The 16,164-nt window shown below is 40.7% G+C and overlaps 1 protein-coding gene across 1 annotated transcript in view; it reads left to right on the forward strand.

The window, feature by feature from the left end:
- Nucleotides 1-12,314, forward strand: part of LOC137344510 (cleavage and polyadenylation specificity factor subunit 7-like) — a 28,290-nt gene extending 15,976 nt beyond the window's left edge. Inside the window, exons 6-9 of the mRNA XM_068007546.1 lie at nt 254-647; nt 2,085-2,182; nt 8,364-8,517; nt 8,802-12,314. Of these exons, the coding sequence (XP_067863647.1) occupies nt 254-647; nt 2,085-2,182; nt 8,364-8,517; nt 8,802-9,180 (1,025 nt within the window). The 3' untranslated portion in view covers nt 9,181-12,314. The remainder of the gene's footprint in view (nt 1-253; nt 648-2,084; nt 2,183-8,363; nt 8,518-8,801) is intronic.
- Nucleotides 12,315-16,164: the final 3,850 nt, after the last annotated feature.

The raw sequence follows: 16,164 nt of genomic DNA on the forward strand, positions 1-16,164 counted from the left end.
ATATTGTATTGATGAGCTGAGAAATTTGTGGTTGAATGATAACTTGGAACTCCCAGGTATAATATAATGTAGAGCTGAAGGTTCTGTCCAGCTAAGGATTATTTATGTGAAATTGTAAGAATATTTTAATATATTAACAAGAATTTGGGAATATCTTTAAAGTTTAGATGAAGCACTGTTCTATACTTAAGGTTACATTTGATCAACTTTCCATTTAGATACTACAAAGACTCTTTTCTTTTTCTTTGAAAAGAACCAATTTCACGGCAGATCCAGCATAACTCTTCTGCACCATTTAAAAATCTTAATTCACGGACAATGGATTCTACTCTTCAAGACAAAACCTCTTCACCTTTCCAAAAGCCACCAGTTAAACTAGCCACTTCAGCCGTTGAAACTAAACTCCAACAAGGTTCTACACCTTCTCCCAAATTTTTGTTACAAGACTTAATTTCATTGGCAGTACCACCTACGAACATCCCAGGTCCGGCTCTAAGTGGACATAGACAAAGTCAGACATTGCAAACTGCTTGTGTTGATCCTGTGACCTTCATGACCCCAACCAACACCAGTCTTTCTACCTTGGATAGTAACAAGACTCCATCTGTGTATAATACATGTTATAAGGATTACAGAATACCAGGAAGGTGAGAATTTGGATGCTTTTTTGTGTTAAATTTGCTTATCACCTGACATTTTTACAGAATTGGATTAATCAGATTAAATTCATAAAAGCTAGAGAGCATTGTTGCTTTCAAACATAATTATTGTGCAATTACAGAACCATTCTCTGTCCAGTCAATCAGTGATGGAAAATTTCTGCACAAACTCAGGATTTTATAAATTGTGAAATAGTCAAGTTAGCATCACTAGTTGATTTAGCATGGAATGGCTCCTGTTCATGCAAAAATTTGATTTTTGTCTCAATATTATCACAAAATGAGTTGCATGTGTAGTGAACCTCAATTATAGTCAGAACAGCTTTGTAACAGTTGGGCCAGCATTAGGTAAATTGATGGTAAGCCAAAATTTGATCATTTTACAAAACAACAAGGAACAAATCTCCCACTCTTTGAAAATACTGAAAAGGCTGGCCTGTTTTTATTGAAACTTTTATGTGCTCGTATTTGATGAATGCAATTCTGAATGTAGCTGATTTATTAGGAAATGACAATCTAAATTTGAAGAAAAGCTGTAAATGTTGATTGTATCCAATTTGAATCTACTCCTGGTAGATTTAATTCTATTTCCTCTCACCAGTTGCAATGTATTCCTGAAGGCTGCTGTGATAGTCTATTCTAAGAACACATATTTTAAAAGTAAAGCAATAATGGAGATGTACGGTTTTCACTTTTTTTCTTTGTCGATTTTAAATACTGCTCCAGGTTTAATTAGGCTGTCTTAACCTCTTACTTATTTCTGTTCTGCACACATTGCTTTTCTTGCTCACCATGCAATATAGCTTCATTTTAAAACTCCGTTTATTCCTCTGACTACCTCCCTTTTTGTCCCATCTCTCCCGAGGGCAGCGGCTTATGGTGGCGTGTGATTCCACTTGCAGCAGGTGCTGCTTTATATCTCAGCAATGTGGTCGTACTACGTATTTGTGCCTGAGGGGCTAACAATAGCCTGATCTTGTTCTCACTTGGTTGTCTAAGCACGTACACTTTTGGCAGAGATAAGTGCATAATGATTGGGAGTGGGAGTCGTGACCTTTTATTTACTGTTCCATCCTCTCCTTCCCCTTAAAAGCCTGAGTTGATTGATGCCGATTTTAGAGTCTGACTCCTGTCCTGGCTAAAATTAGTTATCTTAGCGCAGACTAGGGATCCTTGTGGTCTGTTGTGGTTCAGTGCATAACATGTACTTTATTTATGTATTGACCCACAGGAGTTCAGAAAAGCCTTAGCTATGCAGAGCATCTTAATTCAGAGCTCTTGTTTTAAAGTTGAATTTTAGGGTCTATGATGGAGTTGTGCCATGCCCCTTCAGTCTATTGTACCAGATCAAGTAACATATACCCTGCTGCAAATTGAACTGATGTCTTTACTCATTAAAACTAACAGGAGACATTTGTTCTACAGGGAAACAGGTTTTCAAGAGACTTTGCAAAGCAAGAAGGAGCTTATAAAAGAACTTGATAGAAAAGGAACTTTTTCAACCAATGATGATGGGAGCAAAGGTAAGTGTTGGGTGAAATAACTAAATGTTAGCCTAGCTGTTCTGTACACATGAAATTATTTTAGTTATTAAAAATGTGAACAAATATTCTTCCTATTTATGAACTACAAAGCAAGGTAGAATTCTTGTGTGCTCTACACTCTTGAAGACTCTTCCAGCCATATATTTTTAATTTGTTTCTTAATGACACATATTCTTTACCATTTTCTTCACTAATTTTGCCAAAATGGTTTTGCTATTGGAACAACTGTTATGTCAAACATTTGTTAATTGCCTCCATTATGACCAGAGTTTTATATCCCACCTTACATAACTTTAAAAATCAATTTTTATGTTGCTGGGGTTTTTACCAAAAAGTAAATTGCACGGGTAAATAGCATTTTATTGAAATGATATTTATAACATGCTAACGGTAATATATATGTGACTGGCATTGTATGCACTGGAATCAAAAAAAAACTTCATTTAATTTTAGTTGAGCTACATGATATAGAAAACAATGACCATCATCAAGATGTCTCAAAGTACTTTCACATCCAATAAATTTGTTCAGAAGTACATCCAATAAATTTGTTCAGAAGTAGCCAATTTGCATACTGCAAGATCCCACAACTGGTTAATAAGATAAATTACTTTTTGGATTTTTTTTGGTAGCATTGAGGGAAGAACATTGACCTGGACACTAGGGAAACTACCTGTACTTCAAATGAGGCGTGTGCCATGGCGTGTTTTACATCCACCTAAACAAGCATACAGGGCCTCAGTTTAATGTCTCGTTTGAAAGTTGACACCTGTCAATGCCGCACTCCCTCAGTATTCCACTGAAGTACCAAACTAGATGTGCTGAAGCCCAGGAGTGGGGCTTGAACCTAGTACCTTCTGATTCAGAGATGAGTGTGCTACTAACTGAGCCAAGCTGATACTAGAATCATAGAATGGCTACAGCACAGAAGGTGGTCATTCGGCCCATTGAGCCCATGCTGGCTCTTTGTAAGAGCAATCCAGTTAGTCCCGTAGCCCTGCAAATTTTTTCCCTTCAAGTATTTATCCAATTCCTTTTTGAAAGCCACGATTGAATCTGCTTCCACCATTCTTTCAGGCAGCGCATTCCCAATCATAACTACTCACTGCTTAAAGCTTTTCCTCTAGTCGCCTTTGGTTCTTTTGCCAGTCACCTTAAATCTGTGTCCTCTGGCTCTCGACCCTTCTGCCAATGGGAACAGTTTCTGTTTATTTACTTTATCTAAACCAGTCATGATTTTGAACACTTCGATCAAATCTCTTCTCAACCTTCTCTGCTCTATTGTAAACAATTTTACAACACCAAGTTATAGTCCAGCAATTTTATTTTAAATTCACAAGCTTTCGGAGGCTTCCTCCTTCCTCAGGTGAACAAAATGAAATCCTTTCATTTCATTTCATTTCGTTCACCTGAGGAAGGAGGAAGCCTCCGAAAGCTTGTGAATTTAAAATAAAATTGCTGGACTATAACTTGGTGTTGTAAAATTGTTTACAATTGTCAACCCCAGTCCATCACCGGCATCTCCACATCATGGCTTCTCTGCTCTAAGGAGAATAACCCCAGTCTGTCCGCGTAACTGAAGTCCCTCATCCCTGGAACCATTCTAGTAAATCTTTTCTGCACTCTCTCTAAGGCCTGCACATCCTTCCTAAAGTGCAATGCCCAGAATTGGACACAATACTCTAGCTGAGACCGAACCAGTGATTTATAAAGGTTCAGCATAACTTCCCTGCTTTTGTACTCTATCTCTATTTATATAACCCAGGATCCCGCATGCTAGATTTAAAAAAAATGTTGTAAGTAGGACAGGTAGAACAAAATAAAAGTTACAATAAAAAAGCAAATTGGAAGGACGAAACAGATGATGGAAAATGTTATTCTATTATTTTATTTTGAATATTTGTGTAGTTATGGATTGCAGTAAATAAAGATAATCTTGACATTTGAGAAGCTCTATTACTGTACATAGGAACAGGTGTAGGCCATTCAGCCCCTTGTGCCTGCTCCGCCATTTGATAAGATCATGGCTGATCTGTGATCTAACTCCATATACCTGCCTTTGGCCCATATCCCTTAATACCTTTGGTTGCCAAAAAGCTATCTATCTCAGATTTAAATTTAGCAATTGAGCTAGTATCAATTGCTGTTTGCGGAAGAGAGTTCCAAACTTCTACCACCCTTTGTGTAGAAATGTTTTCTAATCTCGCTCCTGAAAGGTCTGGCTCTAATTTTTAGACTGTGCCCCCTACTCCTAGAATCCCCAACCAGCGGAAATAGTTTCTCTCTATCCACCCTATCCGTTCCCCTTAATATCTTATAAACTTCGATCAGATCTCCTTCAAAACTCTGGAGAATACAACCCCAATTTGTGTAATCTCTCCTCGTAACTTAACCCTTGAAGTCCGGGTATCATTCTAGTAAACCTACGCTGCACTCCCTCCAAAGCCAATATGTCCATCCGAAGGTGCGGTGCCCAGAACTGCTCACAGTACTCCAGGTGCGGTCTAACCAGGGTTCTGTATAGCTGCAGCATAACTTCTGCCCCCTTGTACTCTAGTCCTCTAGATATAAAGGCCAACATTCCATTAGCCTTATTGATTATTTTCTGCACCTGTTCATGACACTTCAATGATCTATGAACCTGAACCCCTAAGTCCCTTTGGACATCCACTGTTTTTAACTTTTTACCATTTAGAAAGTACCCTGTCCTATCCTTTTTTGATCCAAAGTGGATGACCTCACATTTGTCTACATTGAATTCCATTTGCCACAGTTTTGCCCATTCACCTAATCTATCAATATCGCTTTGTAATTTTATGTTTTCATCTACACTGCTTACAATGCCACCAATCTTTGTGTCATCGGCAAACTTAGATATGAGACTTTCTATGCCTTCATCTAAGTTGTTAATAAATATTGTGAATAATTGAGGCCCCAAGACAGATCCCTGCGGGACTCCACTAGTCACATCCTGCCAATGTGAGTACCTACCCATTATCCCTACTCTCTGTCGCCTTTCGCTCAGCCAACTTCCTAACCAAGTCTGTACTTTTCCCTTGATTCCATGGGCTTCTATCTTAGCTAACAGTCTCTTATATGGGACCTTATCAAATGCCTTCTGGAAGTCCATATAAATAACATCCATTGACATTCCCCTGTCCACTGCTTTAGTCACCTCTTCAAAAAATTCAGTCAGGTTTGTCAGGCACGACCTACCTTTCACAAATCCATGCTGGCGCTCTCTGATTAACTGAAAATTCTCGAGGTGTTCAGTCACCCTTTCCTTAATTATAGACTCCAGCATTTTCCCCACAACAGATGTTAGGCTAACTGGTCTATAATTCCCTGGTTTCCCTCTTTCTCCTTTCTTAAAAAGCGGAGTGATGTGCAATTTTCCAATCCAGTGGGACAGTTCCTGAACCTAGAGAACTTTGAACGATTATAGTTAGGGCATCTGCAATGTGCTCACCTACTTCCTTTAAAACCCTGGGATAGAAACCATGGTCCTGGGGATTTGTCACTCTTTAGTGCTTTTTTTTGCATTACTGTTGCTTTACTTAATTTTATTGAGTCCCTGTCCCCGATTCAATATTAGTTTTCTTGGGATTTCCGGCATGCTATCCTTTTTCTACCTCCCCCTCTTCCATTTTCCCTGTCTCTCCTGTAGACCTTATAACCGTATAATATTTAGTTCCCAATCCTGACCATTCTGGAGCCATGTCTCAGTGATAGCTATCATGTCATACCCTCCATTTTGAATTTGAACCTGAAGTTCATTTAATTTATTCCTTATACTCCGTGTGTTTGTATATAGAACTTAGTTGGGCCACACACCCTAGCCTGACCTTCAGCTTTGATGTTGGGTTAATCGCCTTACACCTTCTAGTTTTCACCTTTATCTGTAATGTCTAAAGTATACTTTCTTTCTGCTGCTCTACGCTTTTCCCTTTCACTTGTTCTTGAACAACTATTTGTACTATTTGTATTGTAAATTTCCCCTGGGTCTTCCCCTCTCTTGCTGCTCTCAACTTTACTCCCTTCTGACTCCCCTCACAGGTTCCCATCCCCCTGCCACTCTAGTTTATACCTTCCCCAACAGCACTAGCAAACACCCCCACGAGGACATTGGTCCAGGTCCTGCTCGGGTGTAACCCGTCCCGCTTGTACAGGTCCCACCTTCCCCAGAACCGGTCCCAATGTCCCAGGCATCTAAATCCCTCCATCCTATACCATCCCTGCAGCCACACATTCAGCCTGTCTATTCTCCTGTTCCTATACTCACTAGCACGTGGCACTGGTAGTAATCCTGAGATCACCACTGCCTTTTGAAGTCTTGCTTTTTAATTTATCTCCTAACTCCTTAAATTCACCTTGCAGGACCTCATCCTCTTTTTTTTTTACCTATGTCGTTTGTACCGATACGGACTACGACTACTGGCTGTTCACCCTCCCCCTCCAGAATGTCCTGCAGCCGCTCTGCAACATCCTTGACCCTAGCACCAGAGAGGCAACGTACCATCCTGGAGTCACGTTTGCAGCCACAGAAACGCCTATCTGTTCCCCTTACAATTGAATCCCCTATCACTATAGCCCTGCCACTCTTCTTCCTCCCCTCCTGTGCAGCTGAGCCACCCGTGGTGCCACAAACTTGGCTCTTGCTGCTTTCCCCTGATAAGCCATCTCCCCCAACAGTATCCAAAGCGGTATATCTTTTTGAGAGGGAGATGGCCCCATGGGACTCCTGCTTTACCTGCCTAGTCCTTTTACTCTGTCTGGCGGTCACCCACTTCCTTTCTGCCTGCGTAATCTTTACCTGCGGTGTGATCACCTCACTGAACGTGCTATCCACGATAGTCTCAGCATCACGGTTGCTCCACAGCGAATCCACCCGCAGCTCCAGCTCCGAAATGCGGTTAGCCAGTAGCTGCAGCTGGACACACTTCCTGCACACATGATCGCTGATGGAGAATTATTAGATGTCACTGGGACTGATCGAGATGTGTAATAATAAAGCTAATTGTTGCTAGACTAGATGTTAGGCTATTGCGCAATGTGGCACCGGGGGGCAGCAGTGGGAGAAACCACTGTTAGCAGTCAAGCTGTGTCAGATCTGTATCCTCTTGCTTGCGCAAGTCTGTTGTAAAACCCAGGGGACCAATCACAGCATGAAAACGCCGATCACCTGATGTCGGTAAGCCATGGTATGTGTACTGTATGGAGAACACTGTATTCAGAAAGAACTGAAACTTTTGTTCGTTCGTTGATGACTGCCACCATGACTGAAGTACTGTAATAAAGTTCACCTGAAGTTACCACTGGACTCGGAACCTTTTTTATGAGGTCTTACAGTCGCCAGGGACACTGTTAGTGTCCATGACTTCCCACATAGTGCAGGAGGAGCATATCATGGGTGCGAGCTGTACTGCCATAACTTGTCTTAGATTTACCCTGCGTTCACCTCTCAGACTCTCCTCCCGCTCTCGGTCTCTCCTTTTATACTGTGCTCGCCTCTCGGACTCTCCTGCCTCACCTGTGACGTCACACAGTAGTTTTCTCTTGTTGCAGGTCTGCTGCTGCTTTTATTCCCCACCCTGTCTTCTGCTGCTCAGGTCTGCCGCCGCTCTATGGAAAAAGTTAGGAAAAGCAAGGCAAAGCAGCACCTCCTTCCCCCACTTCACCGAACTCCCACACTCACCAAACTCTCAACTGTTCACTCTGTCTCGTGTGTAATAATGGTGTCAACTGAAAACAAACCAGACGTTTTTTTCTAGTGAAATGAACACTTTCCTGAACCTGCCTGTGGTCTAAGACTTAAATATTTATGGTTGGATGGAAAGCAAGAACTTTCATTTACTCTGGCTGTTAAGTGCTTTGTGACATCCTATCAATTACTTTTGAATTGTAGTCATTTGTTGTAGGCTGAATGCCTTAAAGACTCTGGCTTCACTAGTAACAAGTATTGAATTGCTGTTCGATAGCAGTTAAATTGCTAGTTTTGAACGCTGTCAGTCATCCATATTTTTTTTAAAGTTTGAAGTGAGGCCATGGTTTATTCAGAGTTTTTTGTTGTTTTTAAGTGGGAACTTAGAAATGTTTTACCTAAAGGAAAAAGGATAAGTAAATAATTTTCTGAAATACTTTTTTCTCACCTCTATTTCAGATGACTGTTCAGAAGATTATGGGACTCTACTTAGGCTTGTTTCTTTTGTTAAAAAGTCCAAAGCAATTGCACAGGACAATTACAGGGATTCATTAAACTGTCCTCCAAATCAGCTTCATGGGGGAGAGGCCAAACCATATAGCTCAGGATTACGGTAATTATTTTTCTTATAGAATATCCAGCAACTTGTTAATTTTCCTCAATCAACTGGTAAAATGCATTTATTACAATAACAGATTGTTTTTGTATTTGCACTACTGAATTTTGCTATCCATGAACTTGTAGCACGAAAATCTTTATGGTAACCAATAAAAGACATATGATAGCTGATTTGTTAAGACCCTGAAAGTCACAAACATTGGGAAGAAAATATTTTTGGGTGCATAAATGCAGTAAACTTTTTTAATAATGAACTTTCATTTTATTGCTTTTAATAAGGGAGCATGAATATCCAAGACAGAGAGAAAATCAGAGATCTGGAGAGAGAAGTGGATCTCTGAGGGATCGTTCCAGAAGTCCAAGTTCCTGTGATGGTCATTATCAAGAGAAAAAAATGGATTATGATCAAGAGAGGCAACAGAGTCATCAAAGAATTCACTTCGAAAATTCTCCTCGGATAGATCATCATCATCCAGACAGAAGCCGAGATCAAAGAGACAGCTTTGGCCAAGAGAGGCCTTGTGACTCTATGAGGTATCTCTCTAGAAATAGTGACACTTGGAATATTTATTCTGAAAAGAGTGGAAAAGGACAAGATTACAGTCCAGAAAAATACTGTGGAATAAAACAAGAAAAAGACAGAGAGTATCGATTTTAATGGTATGTGTGTTGATTTTGTTGTCTTTACTTGGACTTGAGACCTACATATAGTAAAACATTGAATGTCTTGTAAATGAATCCACAGTGATGAACTGAACTCTAATCGTCCATGCAGGATTCCAACAAAATCTATTTTCAAATAGTCTGTATCGGCATGTAGCCAATAATGTCTCTGTCATAAGATGGTCTGTATACTGTTGATTAATGGTTACCCCTCATTTTCAGATCTTTCTCTCCCTTGTTTAGGTCCCCTTGTGCCATCCGTCCATTTAACCAAGAGACTGGTGACTTAGTACCGTGTCTCTACCAACAGTTAGTGTATCGCATTAATTAAATTACATGAATTGATTATGGTATACGAAATCCTAGAGCGAATTTTTACTAATGATGTCACACCCTTTATTGTAAAACACTTGGTCTGCTATTTTTGGGGGGGTGGAGGGGGGCGAGAGAAAAGAGGGAAATGATTCCTGGGACACCTGGAGTTAATGGCAAAGCACTAAGATTTTTGCTCCGCTGGAGTAAATAGTGTAGTGATTTAGGATTAGAAATATATGGAAGTTACAACACAGAAACGGGCCATTCGGCTCAACCAGCCCATATCGCTGTTTATCCTCTATGCGAGTAAATAAGTTCTAATCACATTTCCCTGCCCTGTTCCCATATCCTTTTTCCTTCATCCACCTATCCTAATCTTAAATGTTGATGATGTATATGCCTCAACCACTAACGCTGGGAGTGAATTCCACAGCTTCACATCTGTGTAAAGAAGTTTCATTGCTCTCAGTTCTAAATCTCTTGCATTTAATATTGTATCTGTGGGCCCCTCTATTACTAGAAACAGTGTGCTTCTAGCTATTGTCCCATCCTTTCATAATTTTAAATACTTCTAAAATCTGTATTTTTCTGATTGGGGGGAAAAAAACCTCAACTTTTCAAGTCTTTCTTTGTATTTGCATTTCTTCATACCAGCCAGCATCCTATTGAATCTGCTTTGTACCCTTTCTAAAGCTTCACTATCCTTGCTATAGGCAGTATTCAACTGAAGTTTTATTAAGGATTTGTATAGGCTCATCATTACTTCTTGGCTTTTATTTTCTATACCTCTTGTAATTAGGAATAGAGTTCCATTAACTTTTTTTTTTACGACCTTATCAACTGGAGGTGATGCCTTTAACCTTCTTTGAACCCGTACCCCCAAATCTCTCAGCTCTTCCACAGCATTGAGCCAACTCCTATTTAGAGCATTATTACTGTAGATTTTTTTTAACCAAAATGTATCACCTCACACTTACTGACATTGAATTCTGTCTGCCACTTTTTAGTCTGTTCCCCTATCTTACCAATACCGCTTTTTTTGGTCTTCTAAAGAACTAGCTATATCGTCTATTTTGGTATTATCTACAAATTATCACACTAGGCCTATGTCCAAATCATTGATGCACACATGGTGAACAGAAGTGGCCCCAGAACTGAACCCTGTGGGAGTCCACTTCCATCCACTCTGGAATACTGCCCTTAACTGCTCCTTTCCATTTTCTTCCTTCTAACCAATATTGGATCCAGTTTACTATGCTCTCCCCAATTCGAAACCTCTTAATCTTCTCAAAAATCTCCTGTGTGGTACCTTGTCAAAGGCTTTCCTAAAGTCCACGTACACTACATTTATTTATGTGTACACTGATTGGGCTACATGTTTTGTGTTAGCTTTTGATGACTTGCACATTGGGAGAGTTGTAACCTTGTGGATACATAAAAGGTGAAGCTAGCCTGTAAACCCTTGTAATTGAAACCTTTATCTCTCTGTTATGTAATGATTATTACAATACAGTAATTTTTCAGACTGTTGCTGGAGTGCAGATGTCATCAATCAGTAATTGTTCGTGTAACTCTATGCACTGATGACATTTGTGTTCTGCTGGTTTTAATTTTTTTTAAATCACAATTTCAAAGAAATTTAATGTGCTTCTGAAAAGAATTCAAAATATTGAGAAGAATATTGGATCTTCATTCCAGATAAATCATACTTGGAAAGGACATAGTGGCTTCAGGGAGAGTGCTGGACAGACTTAAATAATTTAATAGATACCTAATTAAGATTACCTCTGATACTGTAGCACTTCCCTCTCCAGATCAACTTTTTTGTGCTAAAATGTTGACCTTTTTAGGGTTTGACTGTGCTGCCTGCAAACATACTGTATTATATTGATGCAATATTGATTGCGATTGTTTCCTGTTTGTAATTTTTTCACATTTTTAAGTGACACGCAAACTATCCAATGCCTTATGCAATTCAGAAACTTATAAAGACATCATAGGATAGTCCATTTCTGTCTACTTGCTATATTTTTCTTAGCAGAATATTTGTGTTTTATTGTTGGAATTCTCAAACTTTTTTTTAAGTTTATTTCTGCTATACTTTTCATTGTATCTTAGTAGAATAACTGAATCAGCTTTATGGTGTATGAGAAATGATGTGCATCTGTGTAACTTGAGTAAAAGATTTAATGAGTATGAATTTTAATGTTTAAAAATATTAAGCCACCAGGAAGAAATACATTGGATATGGACAAAAATTAAATTTTTTTTAACTTTGTGTTCACTTGTCAGTTACTCACTATTGGGTGTTTAGTGAAATGCCTGAAACCAGATTGATATATCAGACATGTTGATGACTAAGCAAATTGACTATTAATATTCAAGACATATGAATGAAAATCAGAGTTGGTTTATATGAACTAAGGAATACTCTCCACAAGATGAACATAGCATATGCAATGAATGAAGATGGTTGTTCTGAATACAATCTCAGCTGAACTCTGCACAATCTCAGAAATTGTTAGGGCAATTGGTGAATTGCTGAACATGTTTTATTCTAGCTGTATTTGTGGGGAGGGGATAGGAATTTGTCCTCCTGCCTTTCCCCACCTCTACTGTGGCTGCAGTAATTACATTTTTCTGGCTTGTTCTATTTCAAGTTGAAGTGTGCGAATGTGCACTTGGTTTATATTTAATCGCTGATGGCATTGGCAGTCATCCCCTCCTGTTGCCAGTTGGAAAAGTTGTTATCACTACCTCAAGACGATAGAACATTTTCAATAAATTCTTCCATGTGACAAGCCTTTGGAGAAATGGAAGCTTGTTTAATTTTTTTATTGTTTTGTTTCACCATACCCCAGGCTGATACTGGTGGTGCATAAGGAAGGATTTTTCATAATATTTCATAATTTTTATAGTATTCAAATATGTTGCCACCTAATGGCAGACCATCCTGTCCTTTTTAAATCCAGTGCAAGTGCATTACTAACTCACAGGATGGTTCGAAAATACACAAGGGAACACTGCTGAAGTAAATTAGGTAAAGTGGGGTAGATTTTGACTTTAGGCGTGTTTGGGTGACCGGTGGGTGAGGTGAGGGGGGCCAGCTGCCCGATCATGAGATTTTGACGGTGTGGCCTCGTTGGTGGGCTGGTCACGTTTTGCAGCAGTGACTGACAGCTTGTCCAATTGAGGGGCAGGATTTCCGCTGGTCATGGAACAAATTTAAACAGCAAATGCACCTCTTTAAAAAGAGGTGTAATTTCACGCTGAGCAAATTGTGGCTGATGCAGGGATTAATTCACAGGATGTCAAAGGCAAGAGCCCTATAGGTTCAGTGACACAGTTGCGGAGGTCCTAGTGGAGCAGGTGAGGGCATTCAGGCAGATCCTTTTCCTCTTGGATTTCAAGGGTTCATAAACACTCAGCAACAAGCCTGGAGCAGTAAACACCTGGACCGTCATCCCAAGGACATTGGTTCAGTGCATGAAGAAGTTGAAGAACCTGACTAGGACTGCAAGGGTGAGAATAGTCTTGCTGTTTCGGTTGCTCTGCATTAGACCTTGCTACAGCAGTTTTCTGTCCCCCTACCGTCCCCCCAGTACTTTAAATTCTTCCATTCCCCACTCCACATGTTTCTCTTCCAATCACAGCAGGTCATAGCACCATCTTTCCTTTTTCATAGCAATTGTACACTCAGCTGCTGCTGATGCCCTCACAATAGGCACAAACAGCAGTCTGTGTTCACCTGTTCACAACTGGAAGGCTTTCACTCTTTTGCTAACTGCTTATACATCTCTCACTGCAGCCAATCTTGCATATGACCATCCTTCTCCCAATCTGCTCATTTTCCCTCTGCATGCGTACTAGATGAAGATGCTTCACACAGCTGAAGAGCACTTCACAACAACCATGCACTAACTCATTCCGACTCTTTATGCAAGAGAACCTAGCACACGAGGAAGAGGACTGGGGGGGGGGTGCAGTCTCCATCCAGGCCCTCACGCAGATGGAGGAGGAAGACATACTTAATAGTGGTGAAGGCAGCTTGAGGCGCATCAAGGCTGGAGGCAGCATTCGGCAGGGTATCCACCTTTTTTACATTTGCCTTTGCCTGTGTATGATTGCTAGAAGAAAATATGGTACTCTGGTGCTGCCTAGTACTGCTAGTCACCTGCTGCTATATAACTGTTTCCTGCCATGCTGAAACTTGACCCTCCTCCCCTTCTTCTAGGTTATTCCAATTACTCAGACCCTGCAAGAGAAGACTTTGAGGGAACCAGCCCTCCGAAAGAAGCACCGTCACACTTCATGCCTCACAAACACCTGCACAGAAATCAGCACCACGGTTGGGATAGATAATGAGCTAGACGGTGATTCACAGACAGGTATAGGGGTAGTGGAAAGAGTAGCCCAGGAGATGCCAGAGGGCATGCCCAGGTCGTAGCTCTGAGGAGGATAGAGAAGCTGACTTTGGAAGCCCAACCCACAAAATGAAACTGCTTGATATGCACCAATAATTATTGAAGGTATTGGACAGTCTGCCTGGGAGTTGCTGCAGCATGTCCGAGAGTATGGAGGAGTACATTTCCAGCTAGTGAGGCATTCTGCCTAGTGGCATTAGCACTCTGCAGTCTACCATTAATGTGTGGTCACCTCTGTGAATGCTGCATCCAGGCCTTCTGTACAGTATTGCTTCAGTGCACAAATTGTCTGGTCTATTATGGTGTGTGTGCTGCCATGACTCAAGTTATATCTGTTCAGCTAGGGAGCAGAGCTTCTGCAGAAATGGCAATGGCCATTTGTATAGAGGGTACCCTTTGGCCCCAAGCAACTAACCTGACCTGCTCATGTTTGTCAAACAGTGGGGAGGATGGTGGACTACTACAGTACGTATACATCAGATCTGCCAGGAAACGGGACACACCTGCATTATTTTCTCTGCTGGTGATCAATATAAGCTGTACGTGAAGGGAGTGGTACCCTTTTCATGTGGAGGTGCTCTGTTGGCCATGTATGCAATCAATGGCTGCCTGTACTTGGAACCTGCAATGGCAGCAAACCCCAAAGCTTTTTCCTGTTGACTAGAGGTGTCCATGGGGAATTTGATGTAATCGGTGGCCTTGGCGAAAAGGGCGTCTGTAACCTGTTTAATGCAAGTATTGACTGATGAGATAAGTCTCTGGTTGCAGCCTTAAAGGAACCCGGGGTGGTAAAAACTTTGGGCCACAGTTACCTCTACAATTACCACAGGCAAGGAATGGCCAGCTGGAAGAGTTGGCTAGGTCTTCCTGTAGGAGGTGCACAGTTCTTTGATTGCTTGTCTTGAGAACTGCACCTTCCTGATACTTTGCTCTTCTGAAAGCTGCGGTTGACTCGGGGTCTATATACCCTATATGCACGGTAGGGATATCTGTGAGCAGTGCTGCCCTCGTTGGTCCTGCTGCTGCTCCTCTTGTTCCTCCTCCTCTGCGCACAGGTGAGTGGCAAGGATGACTCCTGTGGTCAAAAGTTTTCAGTTCCTCCCTGGTGAACTGAAAGAATTCTTGATGAAGGTAACAGTATAGTCTCAAATTCCTCAAACAATGCAAGGGAACCAATTTCAGGAAGATTTCTGACAATTGACAATTGCAGGTGAGTGTCCCTTTTAAATAGCCTTCCTGTTTGCTGTTTCCTGTCTGTACTGTCTAATATTATTCTACGAGTCTAGCACTCAACAGTACTAATGGTTTTACGTGTCATAGGACCCCAACTTAAATAACAGGCTCTCATCTGCTTCAGATGAGCGTCTGGGCCATCTACACTAAGGCCCTGAACAAAATGGCATTTGCCGGATCGCAAGAGGGAATGTGGCGATTTTAAGTTTTCCCCCATGATTTTCGGGGTGCTACTGCCCGACAGTGCCAGTTTAAAATCTCCCCCAATATCTCTCAAATCAGGGTTAGTACAAAAAATGTAACTTTCAATGTGCTAGCTGTTTTCTTATGATCTGTGCTTGAAAATCTTCCTCCTTGGTACAATTTGATAAGTGTTCAGTTTTATTAAGTGTAATGTCATATTAGCTTTAGCTGCTCATTAGTGTAAATATAAAAATGTTATAAGAATGGAACAAGTAAAGATCATTTCCCCCAGCAAGTAAATTTGCTTTGCAGACCAATACCAGTTGACATACTGTGAATTTTACCCTCCCTAATTAAATCTCCTGAGGGAAAATTTTGCATAAACACTTCCTGATTCTCAAATGTAAACAATTTTACAACACCAAGTTATAGTCCAACAATTTTATTTGAAATCGTTGGACTATAACTTGGTGTTGTAAAATTGTTTACAGTTGTCAACCCCAGTCCATCACTGGCATCTCCACATCATGATTCTCAAATGTTATCAAGCAAGATTCTATAAAATTCATCAAGCTCCACATTTCTGTTCAACCCTGGCCTGCTGCTGTCCACACAAAGCATTCCCTCCCACTGCAGCAGGACAGGAACCACTGTGTCCTGTGCAGTATCTGATTATCTCCATCTATATCTACCAATTCTGATAGCTATCCCTGAAATTACCAGTCACATTCCCAACCAGACATTTAACCAGCTCCTTTTTGAAGAAGTTAACTGAGCCTCAGCTGATTTTTCTAGGAGTCTGTTCCACTTTTCCATTGCTTTGA

This window comes from Heptranchias perlo, chromosome 27, assembly GCF_035084215.1.
Source record: "Heptranchias perlo isolate sHepPer1 chromosome 27, sHepPer1.hap1, whole genome shotgun sequence".
NCBI lineage: Eukaryota > Metazoa > Chordata > Chondrichthyes > Hexanchiformes > Hexanchidae > Heptranchias > Heptranchias perlo.